This window comes from Phyllobates terribilis, unplaced genomic scaffold (genome assembly GCF_046119375.1).
Source record: "Phyllobates terribilis strain yellow unplaced genomic scaffold, ASM4611937v1 Scaffold_4__5_contigs__length_816908805, whole genome shotgun sequence".
Classification (NCBI taxonomy): Eukaryota; Metazoa; Chordata; class Amphibia; order Anura; family Dendrobatidae; genus Phyllobates; species Phyllobates terribilis.
Genome location: NW_027362764.1, coordinates 581,006,113 through 581,027,009, shown reverse-complemented (window position 1 = coordinate 581,027,009; position 20,897 = coordinate 581,006,113). Strand labels below are relative to the sequence as shown.

The window sequence follows — 20,897 nt, the reverse complement described above, 5'->3', positions numbered from 1 at the left end:
CATGGTTTGCAACAAACAACAATTTTTTTTTTAAGCAAAATGTTCCTGTAGCTATTATATACTATGATTGCCCAGACCTCTGCCAAGCCCCGAGGAACAATTGTGCAGTAAAATTCCCAACTCCCCAGACACAGACTCCAGAGACCCTGTGCTGTGGAGAACCTGCTGCTCTCATCCAGTACAGCAGAGATTCAAGTGCCATTTTCCAGATCATGTGTGAAGTCCCCTGACACATCAGCGGCAAACAGCTCAGGGCAGATTGTGGCCGAGGACATGGTGGAGCATGAACACCTCACCTGGAGGAGGAGGCAGGGCTGAAATAAAGGTAGACAGCGAGAGCAGCCAATTCCTAGGGTAACTTGAGATCAGGCGGATGCGGCTGAGTTGTATCATTGTGACTAAATAGTGAAGTAAAAATTAGCATGTTAGGAGCTTTTCTCTTGTATACACTAAACCTAAGCAATGGGGTCTAAATGCATCTAATGCAATTCAGGTATAGATGAGGGCCCAGACCAGAAGAAACCAATGTAAATTAGTTTATTTACCTCTTAACATGTTGCTTCCAACTACATGGTATACAAATTGCCCTCCAATTGTGAGCACCCAGATGGGCCTGTGAATTGTATCTTCATACCATGGGCTGAATACGCGGGTGCTGTACTAGCCTTAAAATTAGAGGCTTTTTCTGGTGACTGAAACCTCTTATAAAAGAACATTGGCTGCTCTTTTCATACATAATTATAATCAAACCTTCCAAGTCTTACTATTAATTATGCTTGCGTATATAGCACCAACATATTCCACAGCGCTTTACAAACATTGTCCCTATTGGGGCTCAAAATCTAATTCCCTATCAGTATGTCTTTGGAGTGTGGGTGGAAACCAGAGGAAACCCACGCAAACACGGGGAGAACATACAAACTCCTTGCAGATTTTGGCCTTGGTGGGATTTGAACCCAGGACCCCAGAGCCTCAAGGCTGCAGTGCTAACCAATGAGCCAAATGTAGCCCTATAATTAGGGACTGGTCACCCCAATATGTTTGTGTCCTTCTAAAGCCAGAACTCCACCAGTTGGCAGTTACTTAGGTGCAGGGGGCCTTAGTCCCTTTTCTGCTGTACTTGCTCTTGTTACACTGGATTGTTGCCCACCATGGAAAGCTGGGCTGAAACAGAATATTTTTCTTTATAAATAATGAGTTGAGTCTTGGACCCTCTTCTTATTTTCTTGCTTACTCCTGGTAGAGTGTCGTCTTGCAGCTCAGTCTCGGCTCACATATCTCTACTTGTGGATGCCTGTTTTGGAATTGCATACACTGGATGCCATTGATATTATATAAAGCTTTGCCATCCATTTTTTTCCACCTTGAATACAGGTCTGTATGAGTCTGTTATCCAAATTTGTGAATTCCAAAGGAAAATGAATAGTTGGCATTGTCCTTTCCACGTACCATAAACATTTTCAGACTCTATAGAGAACCTTTACCAAGACTGGCATTTCAAACTCTAGCCTTAAAGGGGTGGTCCGAAGGCAAAGCATGTTCTCCTAACTCCCTGCTTAGTCCCAAAATCTCAGCTATTTTCTAATATATTTGCTTTAAAAATCCCCTGCCGTTCCCTAACTACACTAGCCATAAGCTTTTTGTCTTTCCTATTTCCTGTCTGATGACTATTAGTTTTAGTAGCACCAGTGCATGCTGGGATACTTAAACGAAGCGTCATCGGGGGGCAGAGTCTACGGTCACAATCCTAGCCCCTGCTCACTCCCTGAAATGAAGCTACATTAGTGACGTTCTTTTCAGGGGCTGGTCCCTGAGTGTCTCCCCCTGTGTGATGAGTGCAGCGTCCGTTCTGTTGTTGGCTTATGAATAGTAATAAGCTGGTGGCAGAGCGGTGTCCCTATGCCCGGGGTGCAGGAGACTACTGCCGCCCCCGCAGATGTTGCCACTGGTCTCTGCACTGTTTTGAAGCAGGCAGTGATCACTGGAGTGCAGTTATTTCCGAATTCCGGCTAGCTTCAGCTCACTACGTGCAAACTATACACCAGCAGTGGTCGGTCTCCTAGACGACAAGCTGTATACAATAGTGTTAATACCTCAAGAAGAACTGACATTTTTAGAAAGGAGTAAATGGCAAAAGTGCTTGTTTTTTCCCCAGCTCTGCCAGTACCCATCTATGAAGGTTAGGACAACACTTTAGCTCAAAGTTAAGAGGAGAAAAATGCTCATACATGCTTTGTGATTGGTGCATATTGGGCTGTCAGTGAGCCAGAAATTGAAATCTGTGCCTGCTACAGGCGGCCGTAGATTTCTCTGTACGGGTAATGTCGGCTGGGGCCTCAGTGTATTGCTTGGGTACAGTCTGATATCATTCAGAGCTGCAAAAACTCTGTGTAAGGCTTTAACGTTGTACTCGTCTCTGCGTGTTTAGTGTCCGCACAGCTCGTGGCATCGACTATTGTATATTCACCGCAGGCTTCATGCAGTTGTCAAAAAGAAACAATGATTAGTCCCTTGTATCTTGTGCCTTGTAAGAGCTTAGCCTAAAAAAAAACCTGATACACATTAGATAAATATCCTTCTCTGTGGATTTGGCCCACAGCCCAATGTGTATTGGGGGGAGGATCAGATTCTTCCCCAACAAGTGATGTTGGAGAAGATAAGTGTCAGATTTCGGACCGCTGATCCTTTTCTCTCGGTGATAGACCACCACTAGACATGTCTGCCAGCGGCTTTCTCCTACAAAACACGGGAGCACTCGGCAGTGTTGAAAAATCAGTGACTGCTAGCTAAAGTGTATGGGGGGGCTTAAGATGTTTGGGTACATTCACATGTACCAGAATTGCTTCATAAGATGTTCATATCAAATCCAGGGAGATTTTCTGTGGTCCCCACCAGTCTCCTTACACTTGTCTTCCACTGATGACGTGTCTTTATGTGCGGCGGCTGGTGATTATGCCACTTCCTTACTGATATAATGGTGATTTACTGTATATGTGACTGATTAAGGCAGCAGCCATTTTAGTTTCAGCCTACGAGTGTAGTGTTGAGGCTGTGGAGGGTACTGGTACCAGTAGTGTGTATGTACTGGGTATAGACTACATTATAGGCTCAGCTGGGTTTCCCATAGCTAAAACCCAGATCAATGTACCTATATAATGTATTACAAGTAGGATTAGAAACTTTCCCTCTATGTATTTTCAGCCTCTTGTCCGGTGGCTGCTGCCAGTCACGTGACTTCTCGTAGACCTCCGAACTCGGGTGTATACAGTGCAAACATAGATAAGTCTCCTGATAGTGTGACGTCATTGTGATCTGTCCACAGGAGCCGGAACAGAAGAAGTCGGACTTCTATATTAATGACCTATTCTTATCCTAGGTAATCATGGTCAGATCAGTGGGGTTCGGCATTCCCTCCATTCCCTTGCTTGCAGCTTCCTTGGCATCCGGATGTAAGCAGTGTACAGAGTTGTAACAGCGTTCTATACTGCCCGTTCTCAGGTACTGCAGCTCAGCTCCTATTCACGTCAAGGGGAACTGAACTGCAGCACAGAGATTGGCCAGTGTGCAGCGCTGTGGTGTTGTGGCCGTGTGTATGGTGTATATCCAGGAGCAGCAAACAGCTGATCGGTGTCAGCGGGGGTCACCACCGCTATTGGGATAGGTCTGGGGGGCAGCAGTTCTGTGTAGTTATTACTTTACACCCTGCATACGATAGGAGCAGAGCTTTATGTCCTTCCAGTGCTGCAGAGTTTGGAGCTATTAGTGCAGGCTGAAAGCTTCAGGGATAACCAGCATGGAAATGTCTTATGGAAACAATGGCGTACTACCCGGACACTGTCTTCTCAGCGATGGGAAGTCGCCACGTACAAAGTGTTTAAACAGTTTAGAAAAAGGTTTTAAACTTTTTAAAGTACATTCATCAAAGTGTTTTTGTGGCTGTGGAGGGTCCTCCGGACAGGTCCCATTTTAGTACAGCCATGTCCCCACCACCATGGCTGCCTGCTATCCCATGTATCAGCTGGACTAAGCACACCTTTCTATTGCAACAGCAAGCGGAGAAGGAGAAACAAACCAGCCTACCCTTCTGCCACCCTACTGATGAGGGGGCATACATTGAGAGAATACACTCCTTTTGTTTTCTTCTCGCTTAAGAGTAAGCACACGAGATGGCACCTACAGTACAGACCAAAAGTTTGGACACACCTTCTCATTTAAAGATTTTTCTGTATTTTCATGACTATGAAAATTGTACATTCACACTGAAGGCATCAAAACTATGAATTAACACATGTGGAATTATATACTTAACAAAAAAGTGTGAAACAACTGAAAATATGTCTTATATTCTAGGTTCTTCAAAGTAGCCACCTTTTGCTTTGATGACTTCTTTGCACAGTCTTGGCATTCACTTGATGAGCTTCAAGAGGTAGTCATCGGAAATGGTTTTCACTTCACAGGTGTGCCCTGTCAGGTTTAATAAGTGGGATTTCTTGCCTTATAAATGGGGTTGGGACCATCAGTTGTGTTGTGCAGAAGTCTGGTGGATACTCAGCTGATAGTCCTACTGAATAGACTGTTAGAATTTGTATTATGGCAAGAAAAAAGCAGCTAAGTAAAGAAAAATGAGTGGCCATCATTACTTTAAGAAATGAAGGTCAGTCAGTGTGAAAAATTGGGAAAACTTTGAAAGTGTCCCCAAGTGCAGTTGCAAAAACAGTCAAGCGCTACAAAAAAACTGGTTCACATGAGGACCGCCCCAGGAAAGGAAGACCAAGAGTCACCTCTGCTTCTGAGGATAAGTTTATCCGAGTCACCAGCCTCAGAAATCGCAGGTTAACAGCAGCTCAGATTAGAGACCAGGTCAGTGCCACACAGAGTTCTAGCAGCAGACACATCTCTACAACAACTGTTAAGAGGAGACTTTGTGCAGCAGGCCTTCATGGTAAAATAGCTGCTAGGAAACCACTGCTAAGGACAGGCAACAAGCAGAAGAGACTTGTTTGGGCTAAAGAACACAAGGAATGGACATTAGACCAGTGGAAATCTGTGCTTTGGTCTGAGTCGAAATTTGAGATCTTTGGTTCCAACCACCGTGTCTTTGTGCGACTCAGAAAAGGTGAACGGATGGACTCTACATGCCTGGTTCCCACCGTGAAGCATGGAGGAGGAGGTGTGATGGTGTGGGGGTGCTTTGCTGGTGACACTGTTGGGGATTTATTCAAAATTGAAGGCATACTGAACCAGCATGGCTACCACAGCATCTTGCAGCGGCATGCTATTCCATCCGGTTTGCGTTTAGTTGGACCATCATTTATTTTTCAACAGGACAATGACCCCAAACACACCTCCAGGCTGTGTAAGGGCTATTTGACCAAGAAGGAGAGTGATGGGGTGCTACGCCAGATGACCTGGCCTCCACAGTCACCAGACCTGAACCCAATCGAGATGGTTTGGGGTGAGCTGGACCGCAGAGTGAAGGCAAAAGGGCCAACAAGTGCTAAGCATCTCTGGGAACTCCTCCAAGATTGTTGGAAAACCATTTCCGGTGACTACCTCTTGAAGCTCATCAAGAGAATGCCAAGAGTGTGCAAAGCAGTCATCAAAGCAAAAGGGGGCTACTTTGAAGAACCTAGAATATAAGACATATTTTCAGTTGTTTCACACTTTTTTGCTAAGTATATAATTCCACATGTGTTAATTCATAGTTTTGATGCCTTCAGTGTGAATGTACAATTTTCAAAGTCATGAAAATACAGAAAAATCTTCAAATGAGGGTGTCCAAACTTTTGGTCTGTACTGTATATCGCAGCATGTCAAAATGTATTCCTGTTTACATGGGAATGAAGCTGGCATACCACTGATACACATGGATGCCTGCACCTCCCCCACATTGGGTTTATGCTCTTTAGCTCTGCCGTGCTGTGATTCTCAACACGTGGCACTTATACCATAACCATTTTATTTTTCTGTCGGCGTGGCCATATAAGGTTTTTTTTTTTTTAAGAAACTTTTAGTTTTCAATGACCCCAATAGAGAGGTTATGCAACCGTTACAATATTAGAGCCATGGGGGTCCAACTGTCAGCACTCCTTTCCATTCACTTTGATGTAATAAAATAATGTTTATCTTTATAATAATAGCATGATTTAATTGTCTGTATTGTGTTTTGCCCCGTGGTCTGGTAATGTATGACCACCTTTAATGGGAATCTGTCACCAGGTTTTTGCTACCCCATCTGAGAGCAGCCTACCGTAGAGACAGACCCTGATTCCAGCAGTGTGTCACTTACTGGGCTGCTTGACCTTTTGATAAAATCACTTTTTTCTTTGCTGCAGATCTAGCAGTTCTCTGAATACTGAGCTCTGTATAACCCCGTCCACACCACTGATTGGCAGCTTTCTGCCTATGCACAGTGTACACAGAAAGCTGCCAATCAGTGGTGAGGGGCAGGGTTATACAGAGCTCAGAAATATGGAGGACTACATGCAGCATGTATACTAGTCCTCTAGTGATTATTTCTGGCTGATAAAACTGTGAGTTTATTAAAACTAGAGCAAGAAGCCCAGTAAGCGACACATCCCTGGAATCAGGGTCTCCACCACTGTTATACTGCTCTCAGATTAGGTGGCAGAAACCTGGTGACAAATTCCCTTTAACCTTTGCAAACTTCTCTTGTGTTGTTTTGCTGATTTCTTATTCTTTTTCCCTTGTAACATAATGTTGTATTCTTGGTTTTCCATTCTGCACTTTTACTGCTTTCATTCACTTGTAGGAATTTTGTTTTCTTTGCATGGCCGGAAACTTTTTCTCAGATTTCAGAGACCTTGCAGTTTAGCGATGTAACAGTATTCCTGGGTTCCTCCAGCCCATGCGCCCGTGGATGGTTACCCAGATGAAGGAATGGTATTTGTGCTTTATTGTCCTGGGTAACGCTCATTGTCTTGGAGTTTAATATTAAGGAAACACATCCTTCTCATTATAATGCTGTGTACTTTCCAAGAATGCATTTCTTTCTTCCCATAATGGAGCATTGCGCCTATTTTTAGCTGCTAAACGCACCCCTACTATTCTCTGCAAAAGCCATTTGGGCCCATGGACGTCATGGAAACGTGAGCGCCTGCAGGTCATAAAGTGAGCGCTTTCCAGATTTTAGAATTTCTGAATAATTTTTGAGCTTTTAAATTTTCTCAAATGCATTTGTAATTTTTTTTGGGTTCAATGCTGAGCCGGCTTTGTTTTGAGTTTTCCGATGTCTCGAAGCCTGGGATCACCTTGAAAATACTTTAGAGAACATCTACCTTTTACAAGTCTCTAAAAATTTTAAGTTGCATGAATGCAAGTCTCGGTTACAGTGGGCTTTTAGGGCAGTTTTATTCATGGCCAATCTTTAGAAGTTGTTGATCTTATAATGCAGGGTTACCTATGTGCGGATATAGGCTTATATGAGAACAAGATGAGCGAAACTAAAGTGCCCCTATGCTGAGCCGAGTGCTTCACCTCCATCGTTCCAGTGATCACCGGGGTCCTCTGCACCCAAACCCTAACCAATCAGTGTCCTACAAACTAAAGCAAAACCAAAGAAATGAGCTGGAGCACATGTTGGTATAAGTGCAGTGTGTAGGTGCACATTCACACTGTGACCATTACCCAATCAGAGTGGTCCTATCTCTAATGTAAAAGTATATGCACCTACACTTCTACCAATACGTGCTCCAGCTCATTTCTTTGGTCTTGCTTTAGTTTTTTGTACATACAGGGATGGGTCTCCCCCTTCTTGGGCTGTGCATCTGGTCCATATATCTTTCCTTGGGCAGGTGGTTCAACAGTCAGACCTGAGTCCTGCTCGGCCCTGTTAATTGAGGCCTGCTGGTACATAGAGAGGTGTACTATATTACAGATAGGACATCCTGATTGGATACACCTTGTCGCCGTGGGATCACCTTTACGTTTTTTTTTTATTTTATCAAAACAGTGTCAACTAAGTACCCGATGTTATTTACATTTACTATTTACTTTTTGCAGGGTATTTACATACAGTGTGAATGTGCTCCTTGCACATTGCAACATATTCTCCAGCTCCTTTCTTTGGCTTTGATAAGGGTTATAAGGACTCTGTAGCACTTGAAGCCTCCTGCGTGGCCCAGATCTCCTGGAGCCGCTAGCTATTGGCTATCCTGATCTCTCCCTGATCGTACTAACTGCTTTTATTATTTAGATCTGCAATTCATGCTAAATTCACAAACCTAACGTTTCATTTCCAGACCTTTCCCACCATGTAAGGGTCTTCATACATGTTTGTGACTGTTCTTCCGACTGTTTTCTCTCCCGACTACCACACTCGTGAACATTCAAGCGTTTTCAGAGGGGATAGCTGAGAAAGCTGCTGCCAGAAAGCCCTGCTAGATCCTTCTGTCTGAGTAATGAAAGGGTCGGGGGTTCAAATTTAAACTGTCCGACCCTTATTTCCCTTCACACACTGTCAGGAGATTCGGGAGGCCCCCATACACAGACTGTTGGTTGATTATCTGCGGGTACAGCTGACTTTAGTTTAGCATCTATGGGGGCCTTAGGGCTCTGTTCACATCTTCTTTAGAGCCTTCATTGTAAATTCAGCCAAAAGTAATGAACAAAGTATTGCATGCTAACCTATTTGCCTCTTAAAAAGAGAATCCCTGTTATTGCCAATGGGCTGTGTCTGAACTGTTGGTGTTTGCCATTAGACAAGTGTTTTCTGATCACCTTTTTTTTGCCTCATAGGCTTCTATGGGTTAAAGTTAACTAACGGAGGTTTAGTCATTAACCCTGTTCCAGCGCTGGCTCCGGTTTGCTGCAGCGGTGATGTCCTGACTACAGCACACGCGCCCAAATGCTGCCATTAGGAAGCCTTTGTTAATTTTAACCTGTTAAAGCCTATAAGGAAACAAAAATATGTTGTGTGGATACTTTTCTAACTAATGCTGATGTGAACAGACCCTGCCCCGGAGGTTAGAGCCCCATGCACCATATATTCTAGGCTTCAGGTGCCAGTTGCATTATTACAGGAGCCAACCAAATTCTGTTCACATCTTGCTGTAATTCTCTGCATTGCATTTCTAAAGATGGGATTTATCTTGATCCGATCTTCTGAAACAGCTGCTCTCCGAAACCTGATACAAGTCCTGCTTTAATCAAACATGTGAATCCAGAGCTCATATCAAAGCTTCCCCCGGAAGACCTGGGAGCCGCAAACCGCTACATAGGAATCCTCTGCAACATGGCTGGTTTACCACTGAAAAAAGTGCTGGGGTCCGATCCATTATTGTGTTTGTGCTGGTTTATTTCTGTTGTTTTGGGGGTTTCTCTTGTTTTTCATTTACGCCTTATTCTTCCTTTTAATTTTGCACCTTTTTAAAAGATTGTGTGGTCACCTGTGCAAATGTCCCCTCCGGTTGTAAATGTATGTACCTTTGAAATATTTGTGCAAATTATGGGACATTTACTGAAACAGTCAGGTTTTGGCTAAATAGTTGCGGAATAAGAAAAAAAATAAAAACAAAACTTATGAACTACGGTACTAAGGTCATTTTGAAGAACGTCAAATAAGTGATTTGATAAAGGCATATGCACACACCTATATACACATACACATGATGAATCTGGCCCATAGTTTGTAAACCTGTTGTGATATCTGGCACAATATCAGGGGTGATAATCGCTATCTTTGCTGTTTAATGGCATCCTCTAGCTTTTCTGTTTTTAACTTCTTTTTTTTTTTACTTCAAATATCCACTGCCAGGTTGACATAAAACTGAACATAGAGGGAGCACTCACTTATGGCTTTGTAACTAAAAATAAAATTATATGCAGTTTGTAAGCTCTGCCCCAAATTCCACTTACTATGCTTCTAGTATGCCAGTAATGATAGCCGTATAGTACGTTAGGTAGAGCTTTCCTCATGACAACAAAAGAACGGGCACTTTGAAATCTATCCTTCTCCTTTGACACCTGTGCTTTGGGGGGAGGGCAGTGGGTGTGGGGGGATTTCACGGGCAGTATATATCAGTCAGGTATGTTTAACTTTGGATCACTACGGTGTTTGAGAGACATACTTTATAAGCCCCCAAGGACAGAGCCGCGCTGGAGACTAGTCGGATTGGTGGGTCCCCAGCAGCTTCTCCTCACCCGATGTTTGATAGTGACTAGTGATGAGCGAGTATGCTCTGTTAACCCTTTCGGCGAGCATGCGAGGGTGCTCGCCGAGTGTCTTCAGCGTGCTCGGGTGTTATGTTTCAGTCACTCAGTGCTCATGATTTGCGACTGTTTGACAGCTTTAATACATGTGAGGAAGATACTCGAAAAACACCCGAGCATGCTCGTAAATCTCGAGTAATGAGCATGCTCTCTCATCACTGATAGTGACCAGTTTTCTCTTCCTATCCACGCTCACAGGGAGAGATCTGTCACTCCAGAGGAGCAGGTGGAGAGAAACCGCCGGGAACCCGTCTGTCCGACTAGTCTCTAGCACAGCTCTGTCCCCGGTGGCTTTTACAGTATGTCTTTCTCAAATATACCTGACTGGGATACAGCCAGTACCTGATATGATTCCTGATCTGTGGGTGGCATGTATCAGCTGTCTGAATCCCTTTAACAACTGCCAATTTGTAGCTCTTGTGTGTTTTTTAAATTATTATTAATTTATTTATTTTAAAAATGCAGTAGCCAAAGAGGTGCGGGAAAAATTGTCCTTTTTATATTCTTCCTTTTGGTGGCAAGTTCTTGGAGTTGCGTCCAGCTAAGCTCTCAGCATCCACAACAATGGAGGTCTTAATGGAACGTGAGCAATACTCAATCAGTATTGGAAGATGCTTTCCATGGCATCAGAGGTGCACAGAAAAAGGTGCAATCTGTAGACTCCTGGTGATTTTTAGGAAAAGTAACATACTATGTCTAAGTGAAGCTGAAGAAAACTTGTGAGTGCCCAGAATGTGATTCATTTTCATGTCCAGTAGTATTGGTGGTTTACCCCCATACTGCCATGCCTGGCTTGTGACTGCACTGAAGGATTTGACCTGTTTATGACACTCGTTGTGATGTGTCTAATCATTTTATGTTTTTTATTTTGCAGGATGGCTTGGACGCTATGGTGTATGATTTGGACTTCCCAGCTATGAGGAAAAACAAGAACATTGACAACTTCCTAAACCGATGTAAGAAACTTCATTTGTGTTTCTTTAACTGGAGATTTGTACGAGAAATGACGTGTGCAGAACTGCTTACACCGTCTTGAAGGATGAAATTGAGTAGTAATGTATGACTGGGAAGATAATCCACAACCACTCTTGGTTGGCCTATATCTCCCTAGGTAAAACTAGCCTATCAAAGTTACTTAGGGTGTGGCAATTCATGAGCAACTAGGTAAACATACTAAAGATGAATGACACATTTAAGAATCAAAGTTAACCCTCGGCGTTTTTCCCAGGCTAAACATAGCAACTGGAGAAATTTATGTGACTTCAGATTGCCGAACCTTACAGTGTGCAATATGCAGACTGTTGGGATTCCCCTTTATCGCTAGTTCGAGCAGTCGTCACACAACCGCAAGTAAGGGATTTGCGTGGTTGTGGTAATGTACCGACTAGCTTCTGTCATTTAAAACTTTGAGAGAAGTCAAAAGTTACTAGTCGGCACGTATACTTGCAGTCATGACTGCCCGAGTTAGCAATAGGGGGGAATCCTGATGGTGTAAAAATTGCACGCACTGTCAGAATTTGGAAAAATGTATGTTCAGCCCAGCAAACCCCTCTACCTAGCTTCATATTCATTAACCCCTTCACAACATTTGCAGTGTATATATACATCATGGTCGGGAAGTACTAATGCCGTATATATGCGTCATGGCGATTGCCCGCACACAGGAGGCTTTGTGCAGGTGATCACTGCTGGGTTTTCAGCTGATAGGACAGCTGACACCCGACACTCGCTGCCCGCACCGCACCCGGCAGTTTAACCCTCTAAATAATGCGATCGATTTCGAATGCATCATTTAGCAGGCATGCAGAGGGAGGGAGCCCCGTCTGCCTCCTAATCAGTGACCCCGCAACGTCATCACGAGGGGCCGATTGTTGCCATGGTGACCCGATGTCATGACAACAGACCATGGTGTATCAAGTTTGTGTGTCCTTGACAGTTTATAAAGCATAGCAATGCTCGTGCATGGCTATACTGTATCAGCGATCAGAAGCAATCAGAGTTAATAAAGTGAAAGTCCCACAGAGGGACTAAATGAAAAAAATTGTAAAAAAAAATTTATTTATGGGTACAATCTATCTATAATGAATATTTTTATGAAAAAAAACAAAAAAAGCACACCTATTTGGTATCGCCACATCCGGAACGACCTGACCTATACAACTTGCCCACTAGTTAATCCCTTCAGTGAACACCGTAAAAAAGGAAAAAAAATTCCTTTAATTGCTGTTTTTTATGAATTCTGCCTCCCAAAAATGGGAATAGAAAGTGATTTAAAAAATGTCATGTGACTGAAAATGGTACCGATTAAAACGTCAACTCGTCACTCAAAAACAAGCCCTCACATGACTGTCAGCCGAAATATGGAAAAATTATAGCTTATTAAAAAATATTTCTAAATATGGTGATGCAAAAACTTGTTTTTGCAATAATTAGCATCTTTTAGTGTGTGAGAGCCGTTAAACACAAAAACCCGATATAAATCTGGTATCGCTGTAATCGCACCGACCCAAAGAATAGTTGTCTAATCACTCCTACCGCACGAGGAACGGCATAAGATATAAATTAAACCAATTCTTCACCTGCTGTTGATTTGTTCATTCTGCCTCCCAAATATCGCAGTAAGGCTCGGTTAATAATAATTTTTATTTTTATAGCGCCAACATATTCTACAGCACTTAACAATTTTAGGGGGGACTTATACAAGCAATACAGAATAAGCATTTCTCAAATCAAAAGGAGTGAGGGCCCTGCTCACAAGCTTACAGTCTGAGGAAATGGGGTTCACATTTATCCTGCTCTCTGCGCTTACACCTGGGTTTCCATGTAAATCTATGAAATATGTGATTCAGACAGAATCCCCAGTGGAAGATTCCCCATAATGCGACAGATGGAGGCACTGTGGATACCATCTGCCCTGTGATCCAGCAGTGTCGGTCTTTTTAGGCTTGCACAAAAGTACGGCCTGCCACAGTTTTGTGCACTTCTGAAAAGGACACCGCTGAACAGAGCCCAGAGTAACTCTGCTGCCTCATTATACTGAATGGATCCCTTGGGGGTTTTATCTGAATCACGTCACTTGGAGATTTAGATGGAAACCCCAAAGTAAGTGCTCAGCGTAGGGCACCGGATAAATGTGATCTCAAATGTTATGTAAAATTTTCCCAATAAAAGCTTCAACTCAATCCACAAAAAAAGTCCCCACTCAGGTCCAGCATCTGTTAACGGAAATACAGGGGGCTTCCACGTTACTGGTAGCACAAAGGCTCTGGAAAAGCGCTATGGCTCCTCGCCCCCCCAAAAGAAGTCCAGCAAATTCTGCACTCCCAAATCCAAATGTGGCCCCCTTTCTGAGCCCCAGTGTGCCTAAACCACATTTAACGTCAACATGTTCGGCATTTCTGTAGCGATGAGAGCCCGCCTAATTTACGTGTGCTTGTCTCCAGAAACACGAGCTGGTCACCTCACCGGTAGTTTGCAATTTTCACTCGGCAACATCCACTGCTGCTTATTTCTTGGAAACACCCATGGAGTCAAAATTGTCAGTACACCTGTAGATAGATTCCCAAAGGGGTATAATTTCCAAAGTGGTGTCGCTTAAGGGGGGATTCTGCTCTTCTAGCATGTAGGGGCTCTGTATACGGAGTCGGCGAACTATTCTAGGAAAATCTGCACTTCAAGAGGCAAATAGCGCTCCATCCCTCCCAAGTTGTGTGGCTAAACAGTACTGTACAGCCACATATGGGGCATCTGTGTAATCGGGAGAAATTGAACAACAAATTTTGGGGTCCATTTTCTCCTGCTATCCTTGTGAATATGGGGCTAAAACAACATTTTTGCGAGAAAAATAATTTTCTCATTTTGACAGATCAACGTTGTAAAATTCTGTGAAGCACCTGTGAGTTCAAGGTGCTCACCACTAGTCTAGATAAATTCCTTGAGTTTCCAAGATGGGGTCACTTGTTGGGGGGGGGGGTTCTACTGTTAAGGCACATCAGGGGCTCTCCAAATGCAACATGACACCCGCAGACCTTTCCATCAAAGTTCCAAAATGTCACTCCTTCCTTTCTGAGCCTTGCTGTGCTCCCAAACAGTAGATTTCCCCCACATATGGAGTATTGGCGTACTCAGGAGAAAGTGCACAACTAATAGTACAGTGTCATTTCTCCTGTTATCCTTGTGAAAATGCAAAATTCGGGGCTAAATGTACATTTTTGTAAAAAAAAAAAAAAAAAGTGATTTTTTTTTTTATTTTCACGGCTCAATGATATTAACTTCTCTGAAGCACTTGGGGGTTCAAGGTGTTCACGACACATCTAGATAAGTTCCTTGAGGGGTCTAGTTTCCAAAATAGGGTCTCCTATGGGGGGTTTACACTGTTTAGGCACATCAGGGGCTTTCCAAACACGAAATGGTGTCCGCTAATTATTCCAAATTCTGCATTCAAAAAGTCAAATGGCGCTCCTGCCCTTCCGGGCGCCCAAACAGTACTTTTCCCCCACATATGGGGTATCTGTTTGCTCAGGAGAAATTGCACAACAAACTGTTAACCTTGTGAAAATATAAACATTTGGGTCACATTTTTGTGAAAAAAGGTATATTTTTTTCCTTCCACATCTCATTGATTCCTTTTGAAGCACCTGAAGGGTTAATAAATTTCTTGAATATGGTTTTGAGCACCTTGAGGGGTGCAGTTTATAGCATGGTGTCACTTTTGGTATGTTCTGTTATAAAGGCCCCCCAAAGAAACTTCAAATGTGACGTGGTCCCGGAAAAAAAAAAAAAAAAAGATTTTGTAAAAATGGGAAATCAACTTTTAACCCTTCTAACAAAATAAATTGTGTTTCAAAAATTGTGCTGATGTAAAGTAGACATGTGGGAAATGTTATTTATTAACTTTTTTGTGTGACATATCTCTGGTTTAAGGGCATAAAAATTAAAATTTTTAAAATTGCAAATTTTTTGCCAAGTTTCCGAATTTTTTTTTCCCCACAAATAAACGCCAGTCATATCGAAGAAATTTTACCTCTATCTTGACATCTCTATATGTCACCAAAAAAGTCTCCGAATCGCTTGGATACATTCAAGCTTTCCAGAGTTATTACCACATAAAGTGACACTGGTCAGAATTGTAAAATTTGGCCTGGTCAGGACGGTGAAATAGGCTCAGGGGTGAAGGGGTTAAAGAATCGATTTTTCACTTTTTGCAGATTTTTTTCAAAAAATATAAATGTTTTCTACTTGCAGAAAACTCACAGATGTTTGCTTGGGCCGGATGCTATCGTAGCAAGCTCATTAGTGATAATTTTTAGGCTAGTTTCTGTTTTCAATGAATATACCTGATCACTGACAAAAAAAAGATCTTGAGAAAGTTAATGGCTCCATGGTTACAGGCTGCCAATACTCCTGATAGTTGTGGTTCGCTCTACTCTCGATCTCCTTTCCTACCGTCTATAAATTACTCGGAGGGGAGAAGGTGGAAGTATCAGATTACACGTTTTTTGTTTGTGTAGTCTTGGATAAAAGTTTTGAGACTTGTACCAATTTTGGGTTTCACAGAGTTTGCTATTTCAGTGTTTTTTTGATCTTTTAGTCAGATGTTTCTATGGAAGTGACTCGCCCCCTGGGCCGTGGGGCACCCGGAACCGGGCTTCTATGCGATTCTGGGGGTAGTAGTGGCAACCCTATCCCGTGGCTCAGGGTGGTCAGACCAAATTGTGGCAGTCTATTTATCAGTGTTTTGAATGTCCGACTACGCCACCCGTGGATTGCGGTCAGGGATGACCGCCGCTGCGAGGCAGACCGCTGAGGCTGGTGTTGGTGTGCAGCATAGGGATAGGATAACTCCCCACGGGGAGAGTGTAGCCTCAGGGCAGTGTAGGTGAATGCTGGGGGTGATAGTGCCGGCCGCAATAGTAAGAGTTCGGAGTCCGCTTCAAGCAGTCCAGGGTCTTTATTGCAGATGTTATTACTGACCCAACAGTAGTACTGGTTAGGAATGGGCCTGGGTATCTGAGAGCATTCGGGCGAGCCCCACTGGTCAGGGTGAGTGTGAAGGCCTACTGTTCTCTCTATGCTCTTGCTGACTATCCACCTTTTCGTGGTGTAATAGCCCACGTCCCTGAGCTGGCCGTGTACTTTGCCTGTATGGCTTGCGACTCGGGCCTTGGGTACCTTTTGCTTTCTCCTGCTGTACTGGTCCCTCTGTGTGGCGAAGCCTCCAGGCTTCTTAGGCCAAGGGACCTGAAATCCCTTGCGGGTTGGTTCTCTGCTGCTGGGCTTGCAACCCTGACAGCCTCGGACCCCAATGTCCGGTGGTGATTCTCTCAGCCAGGACCGGCTCGTCGCCTCTGTCCCTGGCTCGCAGTTCCTCGTCTGCGTCCTGGACTCCTCAGCTGCTGCTGACCTGTCCCTTCCTCTGAGAACCCTTCTGGACACTGCAGAAGTGGGTTCTGGTCTCTCTAACCCTGCCCCAGTTCCAGCTTTTATAGGGGCAGCCTGCTCCCCCTACTGGCCTGGGACAGGAGGTCCTGCATGGTAATGGTCCCTGACCAGGGAACCTCCCTCCTGCTCTCAGACACGGCCTTTAATATTTGTGGCATCCAAGCCTGGGGTGACACAGAAGCATAAGTACAATTATAAACATTTCAGAAGTTTTTAAACTTTTATTGACAAATACATCAAGTTTCTGCAAAGACTCAATATTTCCTGCGTTGTCCGTTATTTTTCTGGCTTCTGGGCCAGATCCTGACTGATGACTACCTACACTTTCCTAATCCGTGCTTGGAGTCTATCATAATTTCTGTGTTTTTGTTTGTCCACCTTCTTTTTGAAGATTGAGAACTGGGTAGTTTCCTGGCCATGGACACACACTTTCAATGTTTTCTTCCCCAGGCCACTTAGTTATCACTTCTGCCTTGTGACATGGTGCTCTATCATGCTGGAAAAGCATTGTTCATCACCAAATTGCTCCTGGATTGATGGGAGAAGTTGCTCTTGTAGGTTGTTTAGATCCCATACTTTATTCAGACTGTTTCCTAAATAGGCTGTAGGTTCTGTTCAACACTGGTGCAGAGCTTAATGAAGAATGGCAGCAGGCAGGTATCTGTCCCTACGCACGCACAGTGAGGAAAAGGCTTTTGGAGGTTGGATTGGTGTCAAGAATGGCCGCAAAGAAGCAACTTCTCTCCCAAAGGAAAACCTCAAGGACTGACTAATATTCTGCATGAAGAAAAAATGAGCACTACCGTGAGTCCTTTGTCATGCCAACAGTAAAGCACCCTGAGATCTTTCATTTATGGAGCTTTTCATCCATTGAGTCGGCTAACTCACAATTTTGCCTAATAACACTGCAATGAAAAGCATGGTATCTCTACATTCTCCAAGTGAAACTTCTCCCAATGATCGAGGTTCAATTTGGTGATGAACAATGCTTTTTCCAGCATGATTAAGACCAGATCGCAAGGCAAAAGTGATAACTAAGTAATCTGTGAAGAAAACATGAAAAATTTGCATCCATTGCCCGGAAACTCCCCAGATCTCAATCTCAGTGAGAACCTGTGGTCAAAAAGCAGAAGGACAAATAAAAACTCAGAAATTGTGATCAACTCCAAGAACTGATTAGACAAGTACGGGTTGTCATCAGTCAGGATTTGGCCCAGAAGCTGATATATTCAGCATGCCAGGACAAATTGCAGAAGTATTTAAAAATTAGGGTCATCACTTTAAATATTGAGTCTTTACAGGGGAGAATGACTATTTAAGCGGTCTAAACTTAAAGGGAATCTGTCACCCTATTTGAGCGTTTTAGCTAATATTGACATACAGGTTGTATAAAGCTGAAATTAGTTGTTGTTTGAATTTTCATGCCCTTAAATCAGACAAATATGTCACACAAAATAGTTAAGTAGACATGTGGGAAATGTTATTTGTTATCAGCACAATTTTGGAACCAAAATTTTTTTTTTGTTAGGAAGTTATAAGGGTTAACAGTTGACCAGCGATTTCTCATTTTTCCAACAAAATTTACAAAACCATTTTTTTATTGACCACACATTTGAAGAGGCCTTTATGACAGAAAATAGCCAAAAGTGACACCATTCTAAAACCTGCACCTCTCAAAATGCTGAAAACCACATTCAAGAACTTTATTAACCCTTCAGGTGCTTCACAGGAATTTTTGGAATGAGGAAGAAAAAAAAATGAACATTTTATTATTTTTTCACAAAAATGTTTCTTTAGACCCAATTTTTTTTTTTATTTCTCCTGAGCACGCAGATACCCCATATGTGGGGGAAAACCACTGTTTGGGCGCATGGCAGGGCTCAGAAATGAAGGAGCGCCATTTGACTTATTGAAAGTAAAATTTATTTGAATAATTAGAGGACGCCACATCGCGTTTGGGGAGCCTCTGATGTGCCTAAACAGTGGAAACTCCCCACAAGTGACACCGTTTTGGAAACTAGACCCCTCAAGGATTTTATCAAGGGGTATAGTGAACATTTTGAACCCAGAGGTACAGCACAGAATTTGATAACATTAGCTCATCATATGGAATAAGTTGTCATTAGTCTTGAGTGCAAGTGCTCACTACTTGAGTTTACATCGGGTACTCTGGTATATACCATGTATCGCGGATGCTCCTTCCCCACCCCGCATGTTTCACGGTTATTAGACACCCCCCCCCCCCCCCCAAAAAAAAAAAAAAAAAAACATGCAGGGATCGCTCGTGCATGACAGGCAATCCTTGCAAGTTTTTTTTTGCTGTATAACAGCTGCAAAACATATGGGGTGGAGACTCCAGCATGTCACTCCAGCACCCGCGATACTCGGTGCATACCTGAGCACCCGATGCAAACTCAAGTAGCGAGCACTTGCGCTCAACACTGGTCGCCATATCGTCATTTTATTTTCCTTTACTTTTGAAAAAATCCCTTCTCACATCCCTAACCCTAGCGTTTATTTTTTACGCCGTTCATCGTGCGGTATAAGTGATGAGATTACTTTATTCTTCGGGTCGGTGCGATTACGGCGATACCAGAATCATATCGGGTTTTTATGATTGACAGCTGTCACACACTGAAAAACCCTTTTTATTTGCGCTAGTGTTTGCATCGCCATGTTTTGAGAGCTATAATTTTTCCATATTTCGGCCGACAGAGTCATATGACAGCTTGATTTTTGAGGGACAAGTTGACTTTTTTATTGGTACCATTTTCGAACACGTGACATTTTTTGATCGCTTTCTATTCCGATTTTTGGGAGGCAGAATAAACAAAAACCAGCAATTCAGGAATTGTTTTTATTTTTTTTTTATATGCTGTTCCTCAAGGGGTCAAATTGATAAGGCAGCTTTATTCTTCTTGTCAGTACGTTTATAGCTGTACCACATTTATGTTTTTTTTATGTTTTACACAATAAAAAACCTATTTTATAGTAAAAAAAATTTTTGTATCACTTTATTCTGAGAGCTATAGCTTTTTTTTTTTTTTTTTTTTTTGGCTGATGGAGCTGTGTGGCGGCTTGTTTTTTGCGGGACAAGATGATGTTTTCGGCAGTACCATTTTTATTTACATTCATCTTTTTTATCGCGTTTTATTCCATTTTTTGTTTGGTATGATGATAAAACATCGTTTTTTGCTTCGTTTTTTTTACTTATTTTTTTACAGTGTTCACTGAAGGCGTTAACCAGTGGGACAGTTTTATAGGTCAGGTCGTCCCGGACGCGGCGATACCAAATGTGTACTTTTATTGTTTTGTTTTTTTTCCATAATATTTATTTATGGGTACAGCCTATTTTTAATTTCTGGGATTATTTAAATTTTTTATATATATATATATATATATATATATATATATATATATATCTAATATATTTACAATTTATTTATTTTTTTCAGTTTTCTGACACTTTTTTTTATTCCTTTTACACTTTGTCCCACTATGGGACTTTCACTTTTTGCAGGCTGATCGCTTGTATAGCATAGGGATGTAGTAGGAGCATCTCTATGCTATTCTGCGCGTCAGCGCTGCACTGGCAGAAGTTACTTTGATCGCGCACTGCATATGATCAAAGTAAGTTCCTGGTGACCCGGACATCTGGTCACCATGGCAATTACTGGGACCCGGCACGGACAGCGCAGGACGCCGGAGACTAGCTAAGTAATCCACGCCAGCATTTTTCGGTAAATGTGCCGGGAGCGGAGCTGCACCGCTTCTGGCACATAGCACCAGGTATCAGCTGTGAGAATCAGCTTGTGTGCAGGCGCAATGACGTGATGCGTAATAGTACGTACCAGGTCTAATAGGCCCAGGGCCGTGAGACTTACTATTACGGATCACATCAGAAAGGGGTTAAAAAAAAACAAAAAACTAACTCCATAAATTCAAATCACAACCCCTTTGCCACATTCCAATTAAAACCATTAAAAAAAGATATACCCCCTCCCCCCCTAGTCTTGCCACGTTTAGGAGACAAATTACAAAATCATTTCCAGATGGTACAGGACCCCGGACAGGATCCATCACATGTACCCAACTCTTCCAAATAAATGCTGGAGGTGTGAGTCTGCCATTGGCGATATGACTCATATCTGGTGGAAATGTCCCCAAATCTTTAAAAATCTGGGCTGCAATATTTGATCTTTTTAATAAGTTATTCGGCACCACTA

The 20,897-nt window shown here is 42.8% G+C and overlaps 1 protein-coding gene across 1 annotated transcript in view; it reads left to right on the top strand.

The window, feature by feature from the left end:
• ROCK1 (Rho associated coiled-coil containing protein kinase 1) overlaps positions 1 to 20,897 on the top strand; it is a 120,818-nt gene that overhangs the window by 22,845 nt on the left and 77,076 nt on the right. Inside the window, exon 2 of the mRNA XM_073679135.1 lies at positions 11,105 to 11,186. Coding sequence (XP_073535236.1) covers positions 11,105 to 11,186 — 82 coding nt within the window. The remainder of the gene's footprint in view (positions 1 to 11,104; positions 11,187 to 20,897) is intronic.